Source organism: Oncorhynchus clarkii, chromosome 3, assembly GCF_045791955.1.
Source record: "Oncorhynchus clarkii lewisi isolate Uvic-CL-2024 chromosome 3, UVic_Ocla_1.0, whole genome shotgun sequence".
Taxonomy (NCBI): domain Eukaryota; kingdom Metazoa; phylum Chordata; class Actinopteri; order Salmoniformes; family Salmonidae; genus Oncorhynchus; species Oncorhynchus clarkii.
In genome coordinates this window covers 67,144,703-67,159,851 of record NC_092149.1, presented here as the reverse complement: position 1 = coordinate 67,159,851, position 15,149 = coordinate 67,144,703, and the positions used below count along the sequence as shown (strand labels likewise).

The window sequence follows — 15,149 nt, the reverse complement described above, 5'->3', positions numbered from 1 at the left end:
GTCAAGAAACACGAGCAATGGACATCAGACTGGTGGAAACCTGTCCTTTGGTTTGATGAGTCCAAATGAGAGATTTTTGGTTCTAACCGCCGTGTCTTTTTGAGACGCAGAGTAGGTGAACGGATGATCTCCGCATGTGTGGTTCCCACTGTGAAGCATGGAGGAGGAGGTGTGGGGGTGCTTTGCTGGTGACATTGTTGGTGATTTATTTGAATTCAAGGCATTCTGCAGCGATACGCCATCCCATCTGGTTTGTGCTTAGCCGGACTATCATTTGTTTTTCAACAATGAGAGAAAATAGAAAATAGTACAAATAACTTAAAACCCTTGAATGAGTAGGCGTGTCCAAACTTTTGACTGGTATTGTATATATTTTGCTTATATGTAAAGTATGTGTGTCTATAATCTCTCTCCACAGTGCTGCAGCGGAGCCGCGTCTGCTGTGGGAGCGGGTGGAGAAGCTGGTCCCCAGGCCAGGCAGTGGTAGTAGTGGTAGTACTGGCAGTTCCTCTGGCTCCAGTAACTCCAGCTCTCACAGCGGCTCAGGGGAGAGATTCAGAGCCCGCTGTGAGTCTTATGTTCCCCTGATACACACACACGCGCACACACATGCATAGTCTCATGAGGAGTTTCTCACATACACACTCTCAAGACACACACACATAACTATTGTATACAAAGTACCCAATTATTGGTAATCAAATGATAATACATTTAGCACCACATTGCAGCATTGGATTACAGTATATGATTCATTAGAGTACATTAGCCATTGAATACACTACAAAAAATTCTGCACATAGCTCTTTAGTTTACTGACCGGTATCCCCGCTGTCCCCCTCTCAGCCTCATCAAAGTCTGAGGGTTCTCCCCTTCAGCGCCCAGAGCATGCTGGGAAAACCCCAGAGGAGAGGAAGGAATTGGTCAGACCTAACCAACCGGTGGTGAGATCTTACCCCCGTAAAACTATTGGACTAGCTGACTAGTGTACTAGCTAGTGTACTAACTGGTGTTGAACGAGACCAAGTGTTGTGACAATTCAAAAAGCGGTGGAAATAACAGTTTTGAGTGGGAATGATGGTTTTACAATGATCTGACATAGTTCTTTGTGTGTTTCGCCCTTTGCGCTGTGGATTACTGGTACTCATGTGAATTCTGTAGGGGGAAATGGTAAGCTAGAGTGAAATAGTGTGTGTTTGTACTGACAATCTCATTGGCTGAAGGGTTCTGTACTAATGACTTGCCTCTCTCCTGATTGGTGCTATTTTACTCATGCTCCTTTTAACGTCTCCTCCCCCATACTTCTTATATTTCTTTCTATTGGATCATTCAATCTCTCTCATGCTTGCAGCCCCTTCCTTCCTTGTATGCTCGGGTCTGGTCTTGTCATCTGATGACTCACTAACCTCTTCCAGCCTTGTGGACAGATTGGAATTATGGCAGCAGTGTGTTATTACTCATGTGGCGGCAGGTACCCTAGTGGGTACCCTGAGCTGACAAGGTAAAAATCTGTTGTTTTGCCGCTGAACAAGACAGTTAACCCACTGTTCCTAGGCCATCATTGAAAATAAGGATTTGTTCTTAACTGACTTGCCTAGTTAAATCTCCTGTTGGCTTTGCTACTGGCCCACTCCTCATTGGCTGGAGCACCTGTGACTTCACTTCCTCCCCAAGCAGCTTCCTGCATCCTGTCTCCTGCATTTAACCCTGCGAATGACCCGGCAACAAATCCACAACCCGGAAAACGAGAGCTAAAAGAGAGAGAGAGAGACTGAAAGAGAGAGAGAAGGGGAAGGAAACCGAATTTGACCTCTAACCTCTGACCCCCACCCTTCTTTCTAGGACCTGACGGCACTGGCCAAAGAGCTGCGTGCAGTGGAGGACGTTCCACGCCCCCACAAGGTGACGGACTACTCCTCATCCAGTGAAGAGTCGGGCACCACAGATGAGGATGATGATGAAGAGGTGGACCAGGAGGGGGGGGAGGAGTCTACCTCAGGACCAGAGGACTCTCGGGCTGTGTACGTATTGGAGGACCTGTACCTGAACCCCAACCCTATCCCTACTCACAATGACATCATATTGCAATGACATTTGAGCGTGTGAAGGAAAATGAATGTGATTAGAACAATCTCTTCCTGATTCTCTGTTTATGCCACCTCCAGCTCTTTGAGGCTGAGCAACGGGGAGACGGAGTCCGTGAAGACTATGATCGTTCACGAGGAGGGCGAGAGTGACGCTAAAACCACACCCTGTAAAGATGGCACTCTGATCGTCAGACCGGTAAGGCCAACACCCAGGCCACCCCATCCACCTCTCTTATAACAACACATCAGTCACACACTGTAAACCCTTTTAGTTATTTTATTGTGATATTTCACTCATTTGTCCTTTTATGGTTTATCCACTGTGTTTAATATTGTGTTGGACCTTGCTTTGTTATTTGTTCTCTCATTGTTTACTTTGTGTTGCTGGTGAAGCCAATGGGTCAGGGTTAGAATGGAAAGGGCTTTGTTAACCTGAAGAAATGCACCCACTCCCAGTATTAACCACTGGTTCGCCCATTGGACGACAGCATAGTCCTGCAACAGATTGAACATCATAAAATGCCTCCAATAAAGTCCTAAAGTCCTAGAAATAATATAGAGTAAAATTACACTGTTGGTCTCTGTTATTGACAATTCTCTTTTACTTAATCCCCAAATGAATGAGTCTGAAGTCTCTTACAGTAGTAGACTGTAGCTTCAGTAGACTACTTCAGTAGACTAGCCTTCCCTTAACACAAGTAGCCAATAGAATCCCTCCTCCTCAGGGAAAGAAACTTAGACCCAAAGTGTGCCCCTGTTCTTACTTCCAGAGTGCAGGTGACAGCAAAAAGCGACCTGTCCCCAGCCCTGGTCAAGGCCCTGTCCTTGGCTTTGTCCCCAGCCCCGGGCTAATTCACCCTGCCCTCCAGGGCCACCCCGTTCTCCAAGGCCACCAGGAGAGAAATGGCTTTGCAGGCCGCATTCACCTCCTGCCTGACCTGATCCAGCAGAGCCACCACTCCCCCTCCTCCTCTGCCTCCTCCTCCCCCTCCTCCTCCAGCCTGACCAGCCCCACCATGTCAATGTCCCCCCAGAGCCCCCTGGACAAGCTCAGCATGCTACTGGAGGTATGTCCCTCTTAGCCTCCTTCTGGCCCATGGTCCTCCCTCAGGCCTGGGTCTGTTAGGAACTGGTTGCATCTGGTGGTGCTCTCTCTGTCTCTGGCCACCTGGTGGTGTTGTCTCTCTCTCTCTCTCTCTCTCTGGACACCTAGTGGTGGTGTCTCTGGCCACCTAGTGGTGGTGTCTCTGGTCACCTGGTGGTGGTCTCTTTCTCTCTCTCTCTTTCTCTCTCTCTATCTGGTGTTGTCTCCAGTGGCGGTTCTAGACCATTTCAACTGGGGGGGGCCAAGCTGGGGCCAGTTGTACTGTTAGAGGGGTCAGTAACGGATGTAAAAAAAAAAAGAACGATAGCAAAAATTTGTTATGTAAAAATGATTTCATACTCCACATTTAGGGGGGCCACAAGGGGGTCCAAAATTGTTGTCACAGGGGCACTGCCCCCCCCCCCCCCCCCCCAGAACTGCCACTGGTTGTCTCTCTCTGGCCACCTAGTGGTGTTCTCTCTCGCTCTCTGGCCACCTAGTGGTGCTCTCTCTCTCTCTCTCTGGCCACCTAGTGGTGTTCTCTCTCTCTCTCTCTCTGGCCACCTAGTGGTGTTCTCTCTCTCTCTCTCTCTCTCTCTCTGGCCACCTAGTGGTGTTCTCTATCTCTCTCGCTCTCTGGCCACCTAGTGGTGTTCTCTCCCTCTCTCTCTCTGGTCACCTACTGGTGTTCTCTCTCTCTCTCTCTCTCTCTCTCTCTCTCTCTGGCCACCTAGTGGTGTTCTCTCTCTCTCTCTCTCTCTCTCTCTCTGGCCACCTAGTGGTGTTCTCTCTCTCTCTCTCTCTGGCCACCTAGTGGTGTTCTCTCTCTCTCTCTCTCTCTCTCTCTCTGGCCACCTAGTGGTGTTCTCTATCTCTCCTGCTCTCTGGCCACCTAGTGGTTATCTCTCTCTGGCCACCTAGTGGTTATCTCTCTCTGGCCACCTTTTCTGAGTGCAACAACTACTCTAGTTTCCTCCAAGCTCTGTAGGTGTGGTGTTTCTCCCCCCTAAAACATATTTTATTTTGACCAAGTTTATGGAATTTTACATAATTTATAATTTTTTATACTTTTTGTTTTAGACTAGGTTTGTGCTGGCTTACATCTCCTCGGAGGCACATTTTGATTATTATTTGTGGCTTTTAGTCACAGATGATTAAAGACATATTCCAGAAACCCTCGTTGGACTAGGCTACAACATAGCATATTTCAGGAATAAACACAGGTAATTATTTTACCATGAAAAGCCATTCCTTGAGATATGTTTTTGTTCCTCAACTTTTGTTATTACCTGAACATTCCATCTATTTTACCCACCACTATAGATACTTCTTGTTTTTGCCTGTTTCTCTTTAATTCACTGTGTGATTTTGTGAATTGTTTTTCCTGTACCTGATTTCTCTATGCTCCTTACACCTGCCCCAGTTTCTTGGTTCTGTATTTCTATTTTTTTGTTTTGTGGTATTTATGGAGCTATGGGAAATGGCGTTTCATGTTTATACGTACACAAACTGCTGCCATTGTAGCCTTGGTCTAGGAGTTGGCTGGTAAGTCAATGACATAATGATTATATATGTCTATATGTTATTCTATTTACCTGCTTCTCTAGAGCCATTCTTCCAGCAACAGCATGCAGAAGCACAAGTCCTCCTCCTCCTTCACTCCCTTTATTGATCCACGCCTCCTCCAGGTCTCTCCATCCGGCGCCGCTCTCAATAACCTGGGTAAGCTCCTCCCACCAGCTCCCAGCCCTCTTATTGGGCGACCAGCAGTATCTGAGGGGTTCTCTCCAGTGTCAACAAACCTTGTGTTCGCTTCTGAGGCAACACCAGAGAACACCCGTTTATTCCAAACAAACGTTATAGAGATGTATACTAAATATAGAACATTTATAGAAACGTATACTAAATATACAGAACTGAATATATATGGTAGTAATACATAATCAGTTTGTATTTCCAACTGAATCCCTTCCTTGTCCTCTGCAGCTTTTGGGAACGACGCCAGGCTGGCAGAGGCACTGAGGGCGGACCCGTCACGTAAAGGCTCCGTGGTCAATGTGAACCCTGTCAACACACGACCACAAAGCGACACCCCAGAGATCCGCAAGTATAAGAAGAGGTTTAACTCTGAGATCCTGTGTGCAGCACTCTGGGGTGAGTGGTCACAATTATCTCTGCTATGTAGTTATCACAGTAATATTAGTCTTCACTACCAGGTGACAGCAATCTAAATGCCAAACTGTGTGTGTGTAGGAGTGAACCTCCTGGTGGGCACAGAGAGTGGTCTGATGCTGCTGGACCGTAGTGGTCAGGGGAAGGTCTACCCCCTAATCAGCCGACGCCGCTTCCAACAGATGGACGTACTAGAGGGACTCAACGTCCTGGTCACTATATCAGGTACACACACACAGTTACTATACATAGATGGGAATACAGACATTCAAACACGTGCGCGACACACACTATTGTACACATTTACTACACGTACATGGCTAGGGCTGATTTCAAGGTTTTACTGCTAACCTACAAAGCATTACATGTACATACATCGTACATACCTACATGTACACAACTGTCACAAGACGCAGGCCTCCTAATTGTCCCTAGAATTTCTAAGCAAACAGCTGGAGGCAGGGCTTTCTCCTATAGAGCTCAATTTTCATGGAATGGTCTGCCTGCCCATGTGAGAGACGCAGATTTGGTCTCTTTATTGAAGACTCATCTCTTCAGTAGGTCCTATGATTGAGTGTAGTCTGGCCCAGGGGAGCGAAGGTGAACGGAAAAGCACTGGAGCGACGAACCGCCCTTGCGGTCTCTGCCTGGCCGGATCCCCTCTCTCCACTTGGATTTTCTGCCTCTAACCCTATTACGAGGGGTGAGTCACTGGCTTACTGGTGCTCTTCCATGCCGTCCCTAGGAGGGGTGCGTCACTTGAGTGGGTTGAGTCACTGACGTGATCTTCCTGTCCGGGTTGGCGGCCCCCCTCGTGTTTGTACCGTGGGGGAGATCTTCGTGGGCTGTACTCAGCCTTGTCTCAGGGTAGTAACTTGGTGGTTTGCGGATATCCCTCTAGTGGTGTGGGGGCTGTGCTTCGGAAAAGTGGATGGGGTTATATCCTGCCTGGTTGGCCCTTTCCGAGGGTATCATTGGACAGGGCCACAGTGTCTCCCGACCCCTCCTGTCTCAGCCTCCAGTATCTATGCTGCAATAGTTTAGGTGTTGGAGGGCTAGGGTCAGTCTGTTATATCTGATGTAGTAATTATCCTGTCTTATCCGGTGTCCTGTGTGAATTTAAGTATGCTCCCTTTAATTCTCTCTCTCCTCTCCCGGAGGACCTAAGCCCTGGGACCATGCCTCAGGACTATCTGTCCTGATGACTCCTTGCTGTCCCCAGTCCACCTGGTTGTGCTGCTGCTCCAGTTTTAACCGTTCTGCCTGCGGCTATGGTACCCTGACCTGTTCATCGGACGTGCTACCTTATTCCTGACCTGCTGTTTTCGACTCTCTCTTCCGCACCTGCTGTCTCGAACTCTGAATGCTCGGCTATGAAAAGCCAACTGACATTTCTCCCGAGGTGCTGACCTGTTGCACCCTCTACAACCACTGTGATTATTATTATTTGATCCTGCTGGTCATCTATGAACGTTTGAACATTTTGGCCATGTTCTGTTATAATCTCCACCCGGCACAGCCAGAAGAGGACTGGCCACCCCTCATAGCCTGGTTCCTCTCTAGGTTTCTTCCTAGGTTCTGGCCTTTCATGGGAGTTTTGGCCTTTCTAGGGAGCCACCCTGCTTCTATATCTGTGGTTTTAGGCTGGGTTTCTGTATAAGCACTTGTGGCGTCTGCTGATGTAAAAAGGGCTTTATAAATACATTTGATTGATTGATGGAAAAACAGACATGCACACAGATGTAAGGGGTCTAAGTGATCTCTCTGAGACCGTTCGTGCAAAGCAGACATAGTGTCTGACTGTAGGTTCCTGCTTCTCTTTCCTGTGCTGTGGTCACATAATTGACTGTAGCAACCATCCAACGCTCGCTGGTCTGTGTCACACAGTGTTGCGTCGGATGTCACAACAGAGGAAATTGAGTAAATGGCCAGTTAGTGTAGGACGTCATACACTGAGTGTCCAAAACGTTAAGAACATGTTGAGTCCAACGCTTCCCACAGCTCTGTCAAGTTGGCTGGTGGACCATTCTTGATACACACGGGAAACTGTTGAGTGTGAAAAACCCAGCAGGGTTGAAGTTGTTGATGCAAACCGGTGTGCCTTTTGTCTTGCCCAATCACCCTCTGAATGGCACATGCACAATCCATGTCTCCCCTTCATCTACACTGATTGAAATGGATTTAACAGGTGACATCAATAAGGGATCCTATCTTTTTCACCTGGATTCACCTGGTCATTCTATGTCATGGAAAGAGCAGGTGTTCATAATGTTTTGTACACTCAATGTATACATGTATTGCATGTCCACTGACACACACACACACACATACACACACAAAGATTTCCATGATGGAAACACTGATTGCAGTCTGATTGCAGTGTCATCTGTCAGTTTGATGTCATATTGCAATGAAGGAAAGAACGGGTCCATGCTCATGAGACGTGGAGACAACTTGACGTTGCTTCTTCCATTTTTAGCGTAGATAGAAATACTTACGTTTTATCCTTCAAGCCATTGTCGTTGTACTGCATCATTCTCAGTAGATGAATATGAAAGTTGTGTGTGACGACTTGTTGGTCAATTCACCGAAAATGTTATTTGTCTTTTAAAATTTCCACAACCTCAATGTACATTCACAAACACAGTTTTCCATTATGTTGCAACGTGTTGTCAAATATATACAGTACAGGTTGTGCAAAAATACAGACCCTGTCAGTTCCTCTGTTCTAGTATCCATAATGTCAATCACAATTGAAACAAATAATTCAATTCTCTAATTCAAACATTGAGTTTGAGTTTATTTTTTATTTTTACAGGGACAGTGCACATTAATCAACGTTTCAGTAAAAGTGCCGGTTTTAGCCAGCCGGCTAATTTTCAACCGCAGTCCCTGGGCAGGTTATTAAAAACAATTACAATATAGACAATAGCAGCATAGAACAAGCAAGACATAGCAACATAGGACAAGCAAGACATAGCATACAGACAGAGCAACATAGGACAAGCAAGACGTAGCATACAGACAGAGCAACATAAAACAAAAAGCAGCAAGACAAAATTCATAAAAGCAACAAAGTGTTTCCACACCTCACAAGCTACAGACAACAGACAACATGGAAAGCGGCAACACACAGCTAGGGACCATGTTCACAAATCTGATTGACCTTTAGCCATGTCTTCAAGCATTTTGTGAAAGTGTGATATGTGGTGCAGTTACAGTATGTGTGTCTGATGGCAGTGTATTCCAGACATGGGAAGCTCTCACAGAGAATGCAGATTTACTAAAGGTGCTTTTCCTTAGGGGAACTATACAGTCACCTCTCATGGCAGACCTTGTGGATCTGCTGCCATATGTCTGGGTTTTCTGTTTAACAAAAATATTGAGTGGAGGGGGAGCCAGGCCATTAAGGATCTTGAATACAAGACATGCGTCGGTGTATTGCACAAGATTTTCCCAACTCAAGAGCTCATGCTTTCTAAGGATGTGAAATGATGATGGCTATTGGGCTTCCTATCAAGCACTTTGAGAGCCTGTTTGTAGACAGACTGAATAGGTTTTAATGTTGTACACATTGCTGCAGGGACTTGCATCCATTCAGCCTCGAGCATTAGTGAGGTTGGGAACCGATGTTGGGCGATTAGGTCAGGCTTGCAGTCGGCATTCCAATTCATCCTAAAGGTGTTCGATGGGGTTGAGGTCATGGCTCTGTGCAGGCAAGTCAAGTTCTTCCACACCGATCTCAACAAAAAAATTCTGTATGGACCAAGCTTTGTGCACAGGGGCATTGTCATACTGAAACAGGAAAGGGCCTTCCACAAACTGTTGCCACAAAGTTGGAAGCACAGAACCATCTAGAATGTCACTGTATGCTGTAGTGTTAAGATTTCCCTTCACTGAAACTAAGGGGCTTAGCCCGAACCATGGAAAACAGCCCCAGACCATTATTCCTCCACTAAACTTGACAGTTGGTGCTACACATTCGGGCAGGTAGGTAGCATTTTCCTGGCATCCGCTAAACTTCGATTCGTCTGTTGGACTGCCAGATGGTGAAGCGTGATTCATCACTCCAGAGAACACGTTTCCACTGCTCAAGAGTCCAATAGCGGCAAGCTTTACACCACTCCAGCCGACGCCTGTCAATTTGACTAGTTGACTTATTGGAAAGGTGGCATCCTATGACGGTGCCAAATTGAAAGTCACTGAGCTCTTCAGTAAGGCCATTCTACTGCCAATATTTGTCTATGGAGATTGCATGGCTGTGTACACGGTTTTCTACACCTGTCAGCAACGGGTGTGGCTGAAATAGCCGAATCCACTAATTTGAAGGGGTGTCCACACAGTTTTTGTATATATTGTATACCTCCATTCATTGCAATAAGTTTGTACAATAAAACAACCTCTCTCCACCCATATATATGGAAGTAGGATGAAGGTCCCCCTACACACTGATCTTGGGTCAGTTTGGCCCACACTAATGGTAGATTTGGAGAGCGGAAGCTGATCCTAGATCTGTACCTAAGGGAAACTTCACCCCTGTGCCATTACATTTAGATACTGTATCGTAGGTGCATTGTAGGTACCCAGACCCTTGACTATTCCCCTTGTCTGACCCTGTCTCGTGCAGGCAAGAAGAACAAGCTGCGTGTTTACTATCTGTCCTGGCTGAGGAACAAGATCCTGCACAACGACCCTGAGGTGGAGAAGAAACAGGGCTGGGTCACTGTGGGAGACCTGGAGGGCGCTGTGCACTACAAAGTTGGTACGTTCCATCTTCAACATGCATCTGGCCAGTAGGGTCAAAAGGATGGGATGTTATGATGTGGGGAGAAAATGCATTTTTTTTAGGACCGTTTTTTCATAGAAATTGATGTTATGGTCATGTCTGCACAACATGTTTAGGAACCACCAAAGACCTGTTGATTTTTCATATGACCCTCCAAATGAACCAAACAATGTTTTCTCTCAGTTGGTCTTCATCCACTATGTTAGAATCACTATCTTAAAGACAGCCAGAGTAGGGTACATAATACACTGGCACAGCACGTCATGTCATGACTGCAACATGGAAGAGAAAGTCCAGAGTTTTGTAATGATAGGTACATGAACTTCCTGGAAGAGACGAGACCAGAATGTTCTGTCTCACGTTCCATCTCCCCAGATTAGTGATGTCACAGGGCAAAGTCCTGAATTTGCTGTTGGAAACCCTGCCTCTCTGTCAGAGCTGTTCTGCCCATGAGTTTAAGCCTTAGAATCGTATATACTTTTTTTGTGGGAAAGTACACAACTGCTTCCTAATACGAAATACCCTCGGTCTACCCAGCGAACTCCATGTCCCAATTCTGTCACTTCTCTGAGTAAGATAATAAGACTGTAATATTATGTCAGCTAAAAGTATTTTGGTAGAATTACATTTCCTACTAATAATAGTACTGGGACTGAGAACTTAAAAACAAGTCTGCTGAACAATTAATCAAATTACCTTAAAATTGCATTGCTTGCACACATTTCACAGTAAGGTTGCATTTAGCGTGTGGCAAATTAAATTTGATTTGATTTTGATACTGTCATTTAAAAGTCTTGAGGATGCTCTGAATTAACCCTGTCAGTTGGCTCCTCATCTTCCTCATGTATCCCAACTGTTTTATTTCCCAGTGAAATACGAGAGGATCAAGTTTTTGGTTCTGGCCCTGAAGAACTCGGTGGAGGTCTATGCATGGGCACCGAAGCCCTACCACAAGTTCATGGCTTTCAAGGTGAACATTAAGGAAACCTAAGATGCCTATGGGAGCTAGTCACTTCCATCTATTCAATCAGTTATGCAGCTATTGTGAATTGTTATGACAATCTTACAATGACACACACTACTGTATGTGAATGACCTTTGCCCCCTGGTTGACCCCTGCAGTCGTTTGGTGACCTGGTGCATAAGCCCCTGCTGGTTGACCTGACGGTGGAGGAAGGTCAGAGATTAAAGGTCATCTATGGCTCCAGTAACGGATTTCATGCCGTTGACGTGGACTCGGGGGCAGTCTACGACATCTACCTGCCCACCCATGTAAAAGAAACACTAGTGTCTGTGTATCCTCTCCTCCCTCATCCCCTTCTTTTCTTCCTCTATTTTCCATGGATAACTTCACTATTGAATTAACATTATTGAATTAACATGGTTCCCCCTCTTTCTCTCTCCCTTCTCCCTCTGTCTCCCTCTGTAGATCCAGACCAGTATCCAGTCCCATGCCATCATCATCCTGCCCAACACAGATGGCATTGAGCTGCTAGTGTGTTACGAGGACGAGGGTGTCTATGTCAACACCTATGGACGCATCACCAAGGACGTGGTGCTGCAGTGGGGCGAGATGCCCACTTCTGTGGGTAGGTGGAGACACACACACGTACAAATACACATACACACTCATACAATAGGTCCTTAAATTAAGTGTTTGAACATGTTAACTCGGTTGTCATACCAGCCACTCACCCCCCTGTCCCCCTCTTTGTCTTTCTATGTAGCCTACATACGTTCTAACCAGATTATGGGCTGGGGGGAGAAGGCCATAGAGATCAGGTCTGTGGAGACCGGACACCTGGACGGGGTCTTCATGCACAAGAGAGCCCAGAGACTCAAGTTCCTGTGTGAGAGAAATGACAAGGTTAGACCCCTAGACACATACACAAACCAGTGTTTCCTTAAGACGGTAATAACCGGCTTTTATCCGATACAAAAAAATGGAAAATCAGATAAATAAAGTCAAAATGTAACTTAGACCTACTGGTTGTATGAATTTGGGATCTACCGTCCCACAACTGTCCCAGAGTCTGTTTTGAATAGGCTATTTCTTTCTCGACAAGCTGACCAATAGAATCGGTAGCCTAAACGTTTCTAGTATAGTAGATTGACATAGGCTAGTGATTTTGCTGTTCGTTACTCATCTTGTTGGCTGTGGAAAAGTAAATATGTTATTCTAATGTTCAAAGTGCACATAAGAATTCAGTAAGGACTGCACATCGTTGCATCCTCGACTTGCATGTTCTGTTATGATGAATTACCATATTCTAAATGTGATTTCTGTCATTCTGAGCCCTGTGGGTGGACGCCCTAATCAGGTTACACACCAATGCGTAAGGGTCCGGTAAATTTCTCAAATGTCCGGTAAATTAAAATGCTGCCTGTCAAATGTCCGGCGCCACATTTTCCTAACGGAAACCCTGGCACGTACACACACACACACCACACACACACATACCACACATACATTTGGAGGTAATTACCTAGATTGAGGGCTGTTTACACTAATAACTCTGTCCCTCTCAGAGCTCCGTCTCCTGTTACTGTGTCACAAAGCGCTGACTCATCCTGTGTCCCAAGCAGACTCGGGACCCGATTCACTGAGTATCAATCGATCAATCATTCCATTGAAACATAGGGTATTTTTAGACAGACAGCAATTAGGCTAAAGTGGCCATCAAAGCTAGTTTCTGACCCTTCACTCTCCTTTGTTAACTAGTGGAGTAGGCAGAGTAATGCACAGCTATACACCAACTATACCCCCTGCTTCATTAAGAATGGCAAAATAAGGTTTTTGGTGCCTTTTTTGTATTTCATGTTCGGGAACCTTTAAGCCTCTGTTGGATTTCTGTTATACACACCAATTAAGAGCTGAACTAGCTAGTATGTTAGATGAGTGGGACCAACCACAAAGCAGAAGCAGCTAAACTGGTGGAGAGAGCTAGTCTAGCCGTAGTTTCCCCATTTCCTATAGTCTCTCAATGATGGGAAAGATGTACAGACATTATGTGAGGTTGAAAAAACTCCAAGGAACTCATTGGTTAGTTATAAAATCCCAATATAATTTTCAGCTTCTTTATCTGGTAGAAATTAATATTTTTGTAGCTTTTATTTAACTAGGCAAGTCGCACAATTCTTATTTACAATGACGACCTACACCGGACAAACCCAGGCAACACTGGGCCAATTGTGCACTGCCCTATGGGACTGCCCTATGGGACAATCATAGCCGGTTGTGATACAGCCTGTATTCGAACCAGGGTGTCTGTAGCCTTAGACCGCTGCGCCACTCGGGAGCCCAATATAGTGTTTCTGAGAATCACCAAATACTACACTTAACAAAAATATAAACTCAACATGTAAAGTGTTGGTCCCATGTTTCATGAGCTGAAATAAAATATCTCAGAAATATTCCACACGCACGAAAAGCGTATTTCTCTCAAATTTTGTGCACAAATTTGTTTACATTCCTGTTATGAGCATTTCTCCTTTGCCAAGATAATCCATCCACCTGACAGGTGTGGCATATCAAGAAGCTGATTAAACAGCATGATCATTACACAGGTGCATCTTGTGCTGGGGACAATAAAAGGCCACTCTAAAATGTGCCGTTTTGTCACACAACACAATGCAACAGATTTCTACATTTTTGAGTGAGTGTGCAATTGGCATGCTGACTGCAGGAATGTCCGCCTGAGCTTTGAATTGAATGTTCATTCCCCAACATAAGCCACCTCCAACGTAGCTTTAGAGAATTTGGCAGTACGCCCAACTGGCCTCCCAACCACAGACCATGTATATGGTGTCTTGTGGGCGAGCGGTTTGTGAACAGAGTGCCCCATGGTGGCGGTGGGGTTATGGTATGGGCAGGCATAAACTGGGGACAATGAACACACTAGTGTTTTATCTATTGGCAATTTAAATGCACAAAAATACTGCAACGAGATTGAGGCCCACTTTTTTTTAAGGTATCTGTGACCATCAGATATACAGTGCCTTGCGAAAGTATTCAGCCCCCTTGAACTTTGCGACCTTTTGCCACATTACAGGCTTCAAACATAAAGATATAAAACTGTATTTTTTTGTGAAGAATCAACAACAAGCCCTCACACATTAATCCAGCGTTGGGTCATTGTCCTGTTGAAAAATTCTACTGCCAATGTTTGTCTATGGAGATTGTGTGGCTGGGTGCTCGATTTTGTACACCTGTCAGCAATGGGTGTGGTTGAAATAGCTGAATCAATTGGATACCACGAAATTGGGGAGAAAAGGGGGTAGCATTTTTTTTTTAATTATTATTTTTTTTTTTAGAATTTTACCCCTTTTTCTCCCCAATTTCGTGGTATCCAATTGTTGTAGTAGCTACTATCTTGTCTCATTGCTACAACTCCCGTACGGGCTCGGGAGAGACAAAGGCTGAATGTCATGCGTCCTCCGATACACAACCCATCCAGCCGTACTGCTTCTTAACACAGCGCGCATCCAACCCGGAAGCCAGCCGCACAAATGTGTCGGAGGCTACACCGTGCACCTGGCAACCTTGGCTAGCGCGCACTGCGCCCGTCCCACCACAGGAGTCTCTGCGCGATGAGACAAGGAGATCCCTACCGACCAATCCCTCCCTAACCCGGACGACGCTAGGCCAATTGTGCGCCGCCCCACGGACCTCCCGGTCGCGGCCGGTTACGAAAGAGCCTGGGCGCGAACCCAGGGACTCTGATGGCACAGCTGGCGCTGCAGTACAGCGCCCTTAACCACTGCGCCACCCAGGCCCGCATTTTTATTTTTTAAGCTGAATCCACTCATTTGAAGGAGTGTCCACATACCTTTGTATTATAGTGTAAATACTTTCGGGAAGTTGTTAGACTTCTTGATGTTTGATATAGCTAGGGCTTTAACATACATTGTTTGGGGTTGTATTACTGACTGCTTATACAGGAATTCTCTGGGTGGTTGTCACTATTGTTTTCCTATGATTCATTTTGTACCTTTTATTTATACAGGTTTTTCTCATTGA

General features: G+C 45.7%; 1 protein-coding gene across 12 annotated transcripts in view; it reads left to right on the top strand.

Annotated features, from left to right (window-relative positions):
- The window catches only part of LOC139401847 (mitogen-activated protein kinase kinase kinase kinase 4), a 98,642-nt gene that overhangs the window by 79,164 nt on the left and 4,329 nt on the right, over window positions 1-15,149 (top strand). For 7 of the 12 annotated variants that reach the window (XM_071145889.1, XM_071145865.1, XM_071145842.1 and 4 more), the window contains 13 exons: window positions 419-567; window positions 847-944; window positions 1,843-2,021; window positions 2,166-2,283; window positions 2,858-3,154; window positions 4,779-4,893; window positions 5,158-5,325; window positions 5,425-5,568; window positions 9,971-10,105; window positions 10,999-11,099; window positions 11,252-11,401; window positions 11,559-11,718; window positions 11,857-11,996. In XM_071145889.1, the coding sequence (XP_071001990.1) occupies window positions 419-567; window positions 847-944; window positions 1,843-2,021; window positions 2,166-2,283; window positions 2,858-3,154; window positions 4,779-4,893; window positions 5,158-5,325; window positions 5,425-5,568; window positions 9,971-10,105; window positions 10,999-11,099; window positions 11,252-11,401; window positions 11,559-11,718; window positions 11,857-11,996 (1,954 nt within the window). The remainder of the gene's footprint in view (window positions 1-418; window positions 568-846; window positions 945-1,842; window positions 2,022-2,165; window positions 2,284-2,857; window positions 3,155-4,778; window positions 4,894-5,157; window positions 5,326-5,424; window positions 5,569-9,970; window positions 10,106-10,998; window positions 11,100-11,251; window positions 11,402-11,558; window positions 11,719-11,856; window positions 11,997-15,149) is intronic. The other 5 variants (XM_071145896.1, XM_071145880.1, XM_071145912.1 and 2 more) reach the window with 3 other exon arrangements.